General features: G+C 36.3%; 1 protein-coding gene across 7 annotated transcripts in view; it reads right to left on the bottom strand.

Annotated features, from left to right (window-relative positions):
* Positions 1 to 12,477, bottom strand: part of BABAM2 (BRISC and BRCA1 A complex member 2) — a 405,688-nt gene that overhangs the window by 355,423 nt on the left and 37,788 nt on the right. For all 7 annotated transcript variants that reach the window (XM_072767925.1, XM_026016020.2, XM_026016025.2 and 4 more), the window contains exon 3: positions 9,211 to 9,287. In XM_072767925.1, coding sequence (XP_072624026.1) covers positions 9,211 to 9,287 — 77 coding nt within the window. The remainder of the gene's footprint in view (positions 1 to 9,210; positions 9,288 to 12,477) is intronic.

A 12,477-nucleotide genomic window follows, 5' to 3' on the forward strand; every position in this document is an offset into this window, starting at 1 on the left:
CGCGGCGGCTCAGTGGTTTAGCACTGCCTTCAGCCTGGGGCATGATCCTGGAGACCCCGGTTCAAGTCCCACATTGGGCTCCCTGCATGGAGCCTGCTTCTGCCTCTGCCTATGTCTCTGCCTCTCTCTCTGCGTCTCTCATGAATAAATAAATTTAAAAATCTTAAAAAAAAAAATTGCCACCTCAGAATTACTGTATGATTAAATGAGATCATATATATAAATAAGCCTACCTCTCTACAAAATAAATGCTCAATAAGTTATTTTAACAATTATCTATCGGCTATTTTTTAATAAACTTTAATCAGAAGTTTTTCTAACATTCCATGAATTCCAAGAAAATAAAATGTTCTGAAATACCAGGACAAAGGAATCCTCAAAATCTACAGGAGAAATCATGTCTAATCCACAAAATTAGCACTTCTTACTTGCCTTTCATGAGCGTTTTTTAGAACATTCACTATATCAAAGGTGACCTGCCTCCCTAATTAGCCTCTAAAAATACCGTGAATGCTAGATAATAATAATCTTTAAGTAAATGAATCTTTTAAAAAGATAAAAATAAAAGTAAAATGAACTATGCTACCAAGGAAAATTATAATGCCTCTCAGCATGATGCAAAATACTAAGTCCCTGGACATAGTGTCCAACTTTTTACTTAGCTCAACTGTAACAAGTCAGACTGAAAACGAGTACCACCTACTCTCCCTGCAGGTGATCTCGGAGACAAGAAGGGTGCCAGCCAAGGAGCCTCCAGAGAGAGCACATCCATTAGAGCAGCAGATTTGTGAGTGCAAATGAAGAACCTAATATGCCACCAAAACAGGCTACTTTATGATTTCCTTGGCCCAACCTACTAATGCCAAAACGGTGTAAACAAAGCTGAAACCGGAAAGACAGGGGTATTGGAGAAGGACAATGAGCAAAGTGGTTGTTGGTGAGCTTTTGACATGGATTGTCGTCAGCTCAGCTCCAAGGATGGAGGCAGAGAAGGGGGAATGGCAGGCTCTGACCGCCGTGAATACTAGGCTCAGGGATTCAGTCCTCAAATACTGAAAGGGAGGAGGACAGGGTTAAGGCAGAAAGATTACTTAGTTAACATTTTCCAAACAGATTATTTATTTTAAGCAATGTAAGAAAGAAATCACACTGTCAACCCAAAAAGAGTGCTGAGAGCTATAGCCACCGCAGCCAGCTTTTGGATCTACAGTCAAAATTCAAAACACAAGGTATAGTAACAAACCAAACAAAGTGCAAAATTCTTCTAGATAAGATAAAATCAACAGGACCTTAATGTCTTTGTCAGCTGGGGCAACACTCCCCACAACACCATTGGGTCCTTCAGGGCTACCATCCCAGTGTTCAGTTTCTATTGGATAGCTGTCAATGTCAGGACCCTGAGTGTCTCTACAGTGCTGCATAAGAAAGATCTTAGAGGACAAAGGCGGGGGGGAAGAACATTCTGAGTTAACAAATGCATCTGCCTAAGACAAAGCAGTATGTAACAGATCCAAGGTACAAGAAGCCCAGTGTGAATGCACATACACACACACACACACACACGCGCGCGCGCGCGCACACACACACACACAGCAGTCAAGCCACCAAGGAGACAGAATCAAACATGAAGTTCAGTTTCAAGATCCAATAAAATAGAAGTTCTGGAACACTATTTGCAACGTGTCTGTAAAAATCCTTGTATATGTCTGACCATTGTGTAACAAAACATCCCACTTAAAAATAGCAGTTCTAAGGTTGATTTCATTTTATTGTAAGCATTCCCCAAAACATACAAATTTAAATGCAGTGATGTAGTATCAAAGCCTTGGAAATGAACAGCAACTTTACAATGTCCCTCTGAGGACATGGGAGAGAAAGTATTATCCAAATCATAATACTTTTTATTTTTTTCACTTTTTCTTCTGGAAAAAAAAAAGGCTTTTCCTCTGGGAAAGTCTTTCCACTTCAAAACCTTTGGAGATAATTTTTTGGCATGACTTCTTCACTCTGTAGCAAATGGCTTTGAAATGTTCATCATTCCTCTCAAATGATAAACAACCATACTGCTTCTATTGTTAAAGACAAAAAGGAAATGTCTATAGTTTCATTTGGAAGCTCTTTAGAAAGAATTCCTGTAACAGTGTAATCGATACCTCTGTGGGTACCTGCCCAGCTCATGTCTACCTTGTGCTAAAACTATCCCCTTGTAACCATAACCCAGAACTCTTGGTCAAACCACTGGATCAAGAGTGAATATCCAGTCCAAGCTGCCAATCAGACTTTCTCTCACAGGAATTTAGACTTAAAGACCATAGGCTGTCTCTTGTGGCCTTGAACTGAATCACCACATAAGGGGCTCAGCCATTTCCACTTTATGTGAGGAGAAACAGAGAAATCTGAAGGGGGGAAAGAATAAAATGAATAAAGTAATAATAGGATATGCTACAGGAGGAAGAGCCAGACAAACAAGGACACAGATGCTGACTGTCTGCAATGGTGTCTATCATCCTGCTGCTAGTCCCAGGTTCTAGTCCCTCTTGAGACCTGTCTATACTTCCTGCCCTTGGGCACCATGGAATTCATATAATTCCTCAGAAAAACAAACAAACTCTTTATGTTTCTTTCAATGGGTTTCTTATACCAAACAGTCCCTGATTAGGAAAAAATTGTTAGTATGAAAAAGACAAATTTTAAACAAAAGATAATTTTAAATTTGAAACCAATGTTAGTAAACAGTTTTGATTTACTGGCCACAAACTTGCTCAATACACTTAAAATATTTCAATAATCTCTTTATATAGTTACGTAAGTGGTGCCATTCAAAGAAATTGTAAAATTGAGAATACTGCAAAGTTCTGTCACTTCTTCGTTAAACCTCATCATTGCCAGATCCAAAGAATGAACATGGTTAATGCATTCCACTAATACCTATTAAACGAGTCCCTCTACATGCCAGGCAATAAGCTAGAGATTGAAAATAAAATAACAAAACAGCCTCACTCCCTGCCATATTTATAGGGTCTACAAAAACACAAACAATAATTTCTTTAAGAGTTAAGTGCTATATATAGTGACAAGGGCCGCTATATTTACAAATATGCGTTTTTATGAAGCTCATTGCTCTTTCTCTAAGTTTTCTTATAACTAGTAGATTTTCACTCATTAAAGTGACATGATCCTGGGGCCCCTGGGTGGCTCAGTGTTTGAGCATCTGCCTTTGGCTCAGGTCATGATCCCGCAGTCCTGGGATCAAGTTCCACATCAGGCTCCCTATAGGGAGCCTCCTTCTCCCCCTACCTATGTCTCTGCCTCTCTCTGTGCATCTCTCATGAATAAATCTTTTTTAAAAAATAAATAAATAAAGTGGCACCATCCTACACTTTAACATGTATTTTCTTAAGTCAGTCTTGATTACCAAAGATTCACTCTTTCAATCCTGTTCAAGTGCCAACTGTCTCTTCTATATAATTGTGAAATTCAAGGACTTCTCTTTAATTCAGACATTCTTTGTTATCTTGCACGAGAATCTTACAAAAACTGGCAACTCTTTCACTGACCAACAGTTGTCTCTTCACATTGAAAGAACTGAAGAAACAGGAACATCATTCCTAATGTACTGTAATCTTCTGGTCTTTTTCATTTCAGTGATTTAATTTTGAATGTGGGTAATTCTGTAGGCATCAATTCACGAATTCATGGGAGAAATATGTCCTCTCCCTCGTCTTTCATTCTCATTATTAACTGCACAGTTTCCTTTATTCACAGAGGAGACATTTATAGAAGAACTGTTTTCTAACATATAAAATATTTCAAAATATAAATTTTAGTTACATGCTATTTTCATTAATCTACTTTAAGGCAAAGTGAAATACATAAAAGACAAAATTGATACAGACTCCAAATCTACAAAGTACTCTGTTTTTCCTTTTTTCTGAATTATGAAGAGCAGTGATCCAATTACAAATTGCCTTCAGAATAAATAACTTCTAAAGACTGAATTTCTGTTGGTAAAAGGCTGATACAAGTAATAGAATGCCATATTCTTTATAACACTATACTTCAACAAAAATGTGAACACTAAGCTTCATTAATTCATGTATGCATGCATTCACTCCATTCCTTCAACAAAGATTGAATTGAATATCTTTGCTAGGCTAGGGCCTGAAGATATCATTTAACAAACAAAACAGTCTCTATCTCTAACTTCACTGAACTAAAGTTATGAAATAAAATTACTATAAGTGTCAAATACTTTGATTCAGCCTTGGTTAAAATTATAGTTGAAACCACCCACCACAGGATTTAATGAGAAACTTTAGATAAAGAAGTTGTTTACATAACTGGCTTTGACACTGTAAAGTCCTGGGTTAGCCATCACCCTGTGCTGAGAAAAGAAAAAGGTAAAAGTTAAAAAATATTTATCTAGTAGTTACCACAGAATATAATTTAAACTGATACTTATTCAATTTCTCACTACCATGAAATTAAGTCTCATTCTGGGTCTGTTTCCTAAATAAGGCAAAGAGCTTTTCTGTTGGCTGAGAGTGTTATTTTCCAAGGACTATTAAACTATATAACCTTTCAGTATTGTACATTTGTTTTCGAAAACATGCGTTAAAATATTTGTTGTAGAGTATGAGAGTTAATTATCTAGAGATGAACATTGTGTTGGTTGTAGGAGGTGGAATTCAATCACAAATCTTGTGATAATTAACCACTATGACCTTACTGATCTTGGAGATGATATATTTGAGGTTATAAAAACTGATGGAGTAAAAACATATGTAAAAAGTGTTTGGCCTTGCCAGGTTTTTTAAAAGTAAAATGAAGGAGTTAAAAAAAGAAAAAAGAAAAAAGAAAAAGGAGTGAGTCTAACATTACTTTTAAAGCAATGCAAGATCTTCGTGTTCTCCAAGAGGGGAAAATGATTCTTTGCAAATTCATGATTTGCCCTGAATAATTTCTTTTACAATAAACTTGGCTGAAACAGTAAATTATCTGTTTCCATGATTCAAACCATACACAGAATAAACCTATACTAATTATTGAAGCTAATAAAATATATAACTGTTCTACATTACTACTACAATCAACCCATAATGACTCTACAAACTCCTCACAAAAATATTTATTAAAAAAAATTGGAAACAAAAATAATTTTGAAATAATTTTAAAATGAGTTGGAAAGAAAGAAATGTTAAATAACTATAACCTAAATATTACACAAGTTAAGGAAAGTAAAATAATCTTGCTATATAATTAGTGACATGAACAAATTTATGTGGATAGATTCACAAAACACTAGTCAATAAAGATGGTTCCACTGATCTTAAGTTTCAACTATATCAAAAGGTTTGTGTATTTGTTTTGATTCTCTCCATGTAATTTTTTCCATTTTCATACTGTCAGAGAACAGTGACTTGTGTTTCATAATTTTATGTAGTTGATTTATTTTTGACAATTCTATCACATTTTAAAAAGCCATTAAAAAAACAATTTCCATCTGGAAAATTTAAAAGGTTTAGAGTTTGGCTTCCATAGTGAAGCACGGTGGTACCTCAAAGTATACCACTTTTAGGGTTTAACAGGTAATTTTTTTAAAGCAAGGGATTCTAACACTATACTTAATCATATGACCAACATCCTTTAGAACGCCTTCCTAAATAATGTCCAGAATTTCAGAAGAAAAAAACTACACTCATTCTTCCAATTGAATGGACTTTTATAAATATAGTGCATAATCAAGTATCTTTTCCTTTTATTTGGCTATGGGCTGTGTAAGGCTAGAATACGGACTCACCTTAATGTGGAAGAACCTCAATATACAAAGTTCATTTTTTTACTGAATTATTACAGAGTATTCTATGGCTTAAATTAAGTCCCTAGTACATATGATAACATACAGCAGTAGCTTAATAGGACATAATTAACTTATATGGTGAATATCAGTCCAAATACCAGAATCATCAATGTTATAAGAGGTTTCCTGTGAAAATCTTACAGTAATGACAGGATATAGAATATTAGTAAATGCTTTCTAACACAAATTCATACAGCAATTAAGATCTTTGAGAAGATAACAATATCTCACAAGAAGATAACAATATCTAACATTATTTCTGGTTCAAGACTGTGGACTACACACACATTTATTTCTTCTCCTTTGTAAGACCCATCCTTCCATTAAATGATAATGAAACAGAGAAAATAAGAATCCAAAACAATATCAAGCAAAGAGAAAGGGAAAAGAGTAGCAATCCATAGATGAGCAATTTCAACAAATGCCTAGGAGGCAGAATGCAGATGGAAGAGTAGTAACTAATGAGACAAGGCAGGGAAAGCTCTGGTTACAATAACATGAGAAAAAGGCTACTGATGAGGGGGAAGCCATCTGTCCTGGTAAACCCATAGAAACTTGTAGTCATCCAGTACATAGAAAGGAAAGAATGAAAAATGGGGCCAAGAATGGGGAAATTAACGAAAAGCTCCATGGGGAATAGTCTATGATACCTGTCCCCCAAAAATGGCATGGTAGCCATGTGTATGCCCCCTCCTAAAAAAATGTAGGGGATTTTCTAAAGAAACAATGATTTAAGGGAGTGCCAGGAACAGGTGAACTCCTTGACACACACATAGAGTTTCCTCATACTAAGAGGCAGCCTACCATTAACCTATGAATAAGCTTGGTTCACCCATACAGAAGTCTTAATCAGTTTTTTTGTCTGTCGTAAATGTAAGCAGACAACCAAAACCCAACTCTTATTTAAGGAAAGACTACAGAATAATAGAGAAGGGAAAATGATAAACAAACAAAAATACAATCCCTGGGGAAAATTTAAATAATTAAGAAAACCTTTTTAAAAAGTTACATTCTCTGAAAGCTTTCAAGACATTGTATTCAAAAAATAAGAACAAGACATTGTGAAAGAGGAGCAGAGAGCAAGAGCAAAAAAGAGCTCTTAGAAACTAAGATACCTAATTACAACTATGGTTAAGTAAAAATTCTCAGAAGGGCTACAGGAAAAGTAGAGAAAGGAATGGAATCAAAGCAAGGTATCTGACTGTGTTCCAACAATTATGCTTTAATCCCACAAAACACAGAATTTTCAATACATAGACTCTACAAAACATGGTCAAATCCAAAAGAATAAATAAAGCAGGCAAACCCCACAGCGATAACTGAATAGGAGCAGGCCTACATATCATTCATTCAAGCAATTTATAAACAAAGCACAGAAGATAACTCTAGCTTTGAAACAGACAATAAGTTATTAATGTTGACACTACCAAAGGAAAATAATACAAAAGTTAGGAGGTGAAAGAAGAGGAATGGAGAGAAGGGCAGAAGCTAATATATTCATCTCACAAGTAAGGAGCCAAAAAGACACTCTCTGGTTCACGGGAAACTAAATAAAAATATACTAACCCAGAGACTGTGCTTACATAACAACAGTGCTAACTGTGTGCCACTTACAAAGAATGTTCTAGGGGCTGTTCATTTAACTGTACCATACGATGCTCAAAAAGATCCTTAAAAAAAAGAAAGGAAAAATGTTTAGCCACAGGGTAACCAACATAGGAACCAACAGTGATGATATAACTACATTAAAGGGAAGGAAAGAAAAAGATAAAGAGCATGGTGAAAACAGGGCTGATGCCTCATGTATCAGGGCAGGAAGTCAAAAGATAACAATATCTAAAATTGGCAAGTAAAGAAACAGAGGGCATAAACATTATTTAGACATACAGCAATCATCCCCAGAAGAACTACATACTGAAACAACAACAAAATTTAAGTGCTTCCCTTGGGAAAGAGGACTAGACTTGGGAAGAAATGTCACAGAGGACTACTGCTTTCATGTGTAAAAAATTTCTGAACTTTTTACATTTTTTACCATGTGAATGATTCACTTTGATTATTTCTTTTAAATTTAGTTAATATTTTTTTCAAAAATAGTCACAATCTAGAATGTCATACTATCTTATCTCAGGCAGCTGAAATTCTTACGTATTTTAATGGTTTCCAGAGAATGATCTAACAATGCCAGGTTCACAAGTTAGCATGTCCTATATTTTTCACTTAATACTTCATTTCTGATTCTACAGAATACTAAGATGTGGCCCCTGGTGGCCTGTAATTGTAAAACACAGTCCACAGTCTGAAAGGCACTATTTACTCATCTGTCCCATCTTGAACATTTATGTTCTTTATTCTTCTTTTTAAGAATGGAGAGATCCCAATACCCTGTTTACTACAATAATACGCTTAAGAGAGAAAATTCCTGGTGAGACTGAGTGACCAAAGCCACCATTAGTTCCACACTGGGCTAGAGCATCAGCAATTGTCATAACAGCAGAAAAGGGCTGATACAACCAAGGCAAGTATTGTGGATGGTGGACTAAATCCAAGGGTAGGTCTCACCTACTATTTATCAAGGTCACAAACTAGTGGTCCAAGAGCTCCAGCCACACCCTACACACATTTGGTTGGACATGCATTATGTTGGCTCATGCCGTTTTTAATTTTTGAAAAAGTAGTCAGCATCCAAAACTCATCTGGATTTCCATTTTTTCTCAACAGAGAAATCAACAGAAGCAGTCCCTTCAAGAAGGGTAGGTGTGCCCCACCACACCTAGCCTGCTCCCTCCCCTCATTTCTCTTACCAGTCCAGCTGTGGTACCCATTTGCATTTCTGACCCTTGCTATAAAAGAAGAAACCTGTTAGCATTCCTAACCTGTGAAAGAGCCTCTAGAGTAGGATTCTTATGCTCAGGTAGCAATCAGAAGTACATCAATGACAATGGTTCTTGGCCGCCTTGGCTCCAGGAAGGAGTTACCAGGAGTGGTGCAGAGCACCCATTTCTATCTAAATATATTTTCTAAATAACCAGGTATCTTAAAGCAGTAGACTCTCTCTATGGGATATTACATAAGATCTGCCAATAGAGAAAAACAAAAATACAAGAATTATCGCATTGACCTAAAAATTTAAAATTTCGGTGAATGCGTATTTCAGGCACTCAGGCAAACAGGTCACTTTGACCACTGACAACTGCCTTACTTTGAATAGAACTAGGATTGAAAGACAAACTTTTTTAAAGTGGTAAATCCTAGTGATAACACTTAGCCAGAAATAAAAACGGAAGCACAAAGTCAGACAACTAGCACTGTAATCTACACTTTCAATAGAATAGTCATCATTTACTTACATTTTAATGTCTCTCCAGCATATGGTATGTGTAGTTTAAATCGGTCACAGTTGGGTCCAGGAGTCAATGATGTGCAGCTTTAAAGAAAGAAAAGAAAAGGTTTTGTTTAAAAAGTCCACATATTTGTGATATTTAATAAAGTAAGTAAAAGGTGAGCCTTATAGGTCAAAGTTTAAAACATTGGCTTATAAACAAAATAAAAGCGCTTGATGGTCAAGGAAGCCAAGACAATAAGACTTGCCCCAAAACAAGTAATCCATTTATCTCACAATAAAACTTACATGCTTTCTAATGACAAACACCAACAAAGCTTCAACTATTTCTCTCTCTCCAATAAGTGTATCTTGAATTTTAAAGGAAGTGTATCAACCAAAACAGATCTGTACTCTTTGATGTCAAGAATTGCAATAGTAATTTTATGACAGACTTTAAATAGCCTCTTTCGCTCAGTACCAAAAGAGTCCACTTTTTTTCTGACACCAGATGATTCTCTCTCCCCAAAGGTAAGGTGCTTCCTCTGGATTTGGCACACCAGTGACTTCCATCTACAGCAGAGCACAATGCACTGCCCTTGGTTTCAGATAAATTGCAAATTTAAAAGGGGGTTGAATTAGTCCGAGTTTGGTTTCTTTTCAATCTATTACTCCACAAAGTTATACAATGTTCTTTGTTCTTTCCATAGATTTACAAGATCTTGTTCATGATCTCACAAGTCATAACTTTAACGGCATAACAGCAGTACTGGCTTCATAAATCAGTATAATATTGGGATCCCTGGGTTGCGCAGCGGTTTAGCGCCTGCCTTTGGCCCAGGGCGCGATCCTGGAGACCGGGATCGAATCCCACGTCGGGCTCCCGGTACATGGAGCCTGCTTCTCCCTCTGCCTGTGTCTCTGCCTCTCTCTCTCTCTCACTGTGTGCCTATCATAAATAAATAAAAATTAAAAATAAATAAATAAATAAATCAGTATAATATTAATATGAAGTCAACTGAGGAAATTATAAGGCTTCATTTAGTTTTTAAAAACGAGGTTTTTCAATTATAAATAAAAAATGCAAAATTTTTTCATAATTCCAATACTGATTATAAGGCATCTCTGAAAAGGGTATTTTAAGGAACGGAAACATTGTTAGAGTAAATGTACCACTTCCCTAGATGGCCACTTTGAAGGCAATAGTCACTTAAAAATAAAGTTAAAAAATGCTGATTCTAAGGGACACCTGGGTGGCTCAGTTGGTTAAGTGTCGGCTCTTGAGTTTGGCTCAGGTCAAGAACTCAGGGTCATGAGATCCAGCCCCTGTAGGGCTCCAGGCTCAGTGCGGTCTGCCTGCGATTATCTCTCTCCCTACCCCCTCTTCTCCTCCCCCACTCAAAAGCCTGGGCATAATAAATAAATAAATAAATAAATAAATAAATAAATAAATAAAATAGAATTAAAATAAAAATAAATAAATAAATAAAAGCCTGGGCATGCATGCACGTGCTCTTTCTCAAAAAAAAAAAGAAAAAAGAAAAAAGAAAAAATATAGACTTAAAAAAACTAATTTAGATCTCAGATTTACCATTACTTTTTCCCAAAACTATCTGAGTGTGAAAGAGAAAAGACCAGATGGAAAGTTTAACTCAGATATATTTAACATAAATCACTAGGATGATTATTCCTCTTATCTTTAGGGGATAATTAAAAAACACCAGTTTATAAATGAAACAACAAAGTTGCTCTAGTAACTGCACAGTAACCTCTTTCAATTTCTTACAGGTTTTAAGAACACATTCTCCTTTACCGTTCAATATAAAAAATTCTTTGGGGTATATTTTATTAAAGGTACTAAAATATTTCTCTTAGGCACCTGGGTTGCTCCGAGGTTAAGCGTCTGCCTTCAGCTCAGAGCATGATCCCCGGTGTGGGGATCAAGTCCCCCATCAGGCACCCTGTGTATAGCCTGCTTCTCCCTCTGTCTATGTCTCTGCCTCTCCCTCTGTGCCTCTTATGAATAAATAAATAAAATCTTTAAAAAATAATAAAATATTTCCCTTATAGTATAATCTTTTCTAGCCCCTGGAACAGCAGTTATTGGAAAACACATAAATTAAAGCATTATGAAATATAAACTATGATCTAATGATAGAAATGACCCTATAAGCAACACTAAGAATTTTTTCTCTTACATATATTCAAAGAACAATGCTTTAAAATTATTTTTCAATAAAAAATAAACACCATTCACAATCGAGCATCTCTTTTTGAAGATCAAATTATCTACCTATCTTACATAGCTTAGCAACTGAAGCTATTAATAGTACAGGAAATCCTCACAATTAATTTGATTCTAGTTTGAATAACTCGTCCTTCTTCAATGTGAAATCAATTTCTGAGTTGTTATATTCACTGTTTGGACCACCTTTTGGATTATTTACTTTATGCTTTAACTAGGACTAAAAAGTGCTTTATGCTCTGCCCCTTCATCCTCCTCCCTTCCTATGTGAACAGCTGGCTCCAGACACCCTAGGGTGTTAAAAAGTGCATTTCTCCACCTGAGTGATTCGCTCACTAATTTTTTTTTTCACCTACGTGGGTAGAAAGATTTACTGAGGTTTGTTGTATGTGTGAGGAATACAGGGTGGACAAAACAGACAACATCTCCAGTCCTATGGAACTTACATTCTGGCAAAGGGAAAAAGAAGGGATAAACCAGAGACAAAGAAATAAAGATGGTTCAAGATTGCTAAATGTTATAAAGAAAATAAACCAGTGTTGCAGTGGAACAGGAGCTATATTGCCCCGGAAGACTAGAGAAGACCTCCTTCCCAGGAGGTGAAATCTGAAACCTACTACGTAACTATCACCAAGGGTCCTACCAGGGCCAGTTCTGGGCCAGAGCCCTCCAGGCAGAGGATACAGCTGGTGCAAAGGCGTGAAGGCAGGAAAAAGTCTGATAGATCTCGGGGAAGAAATCTTGGTATGTCTGAGCGATGCATCTAAAGCAGAGTGAATGAATAAGGGAGAGAACAGCAAGAGATCAGGACAAGGGGTAAGCAAGGGACAGATTTGCAGAGCCTTGTAGGTGGTGGCAATTAATTCAGATTTTATTCCAAGCCCAAAGGAGTGTTTTAAGAACAGTAATAGTATCTGGTTTTGTGCTTAAGAGATCATCCTGCCTACTCTAAGGACAAGACAAAGAGACTGTAAGGATGTCAAACAAAAACCAAGAGGAGTCCATTTCAGGAAAGAAAGATGATGGATACTTGGACTAGGGGAGCAGCAG

Source organism: Vulpes vulpes, chromosome 8 (assembly GCF_048418805.1).
Source record: "Vulpes vulpes isolate BD-2025 chromosome 8, VulVul3, whole genome shotgun sequence".
NCBI classification, from domain to species: domain Eukaryota; kingdom Metazoa; phylum Chordata; class Mammalia; order Carnivora; family Canidae; genus Vulpes; species Vulpes vulpes.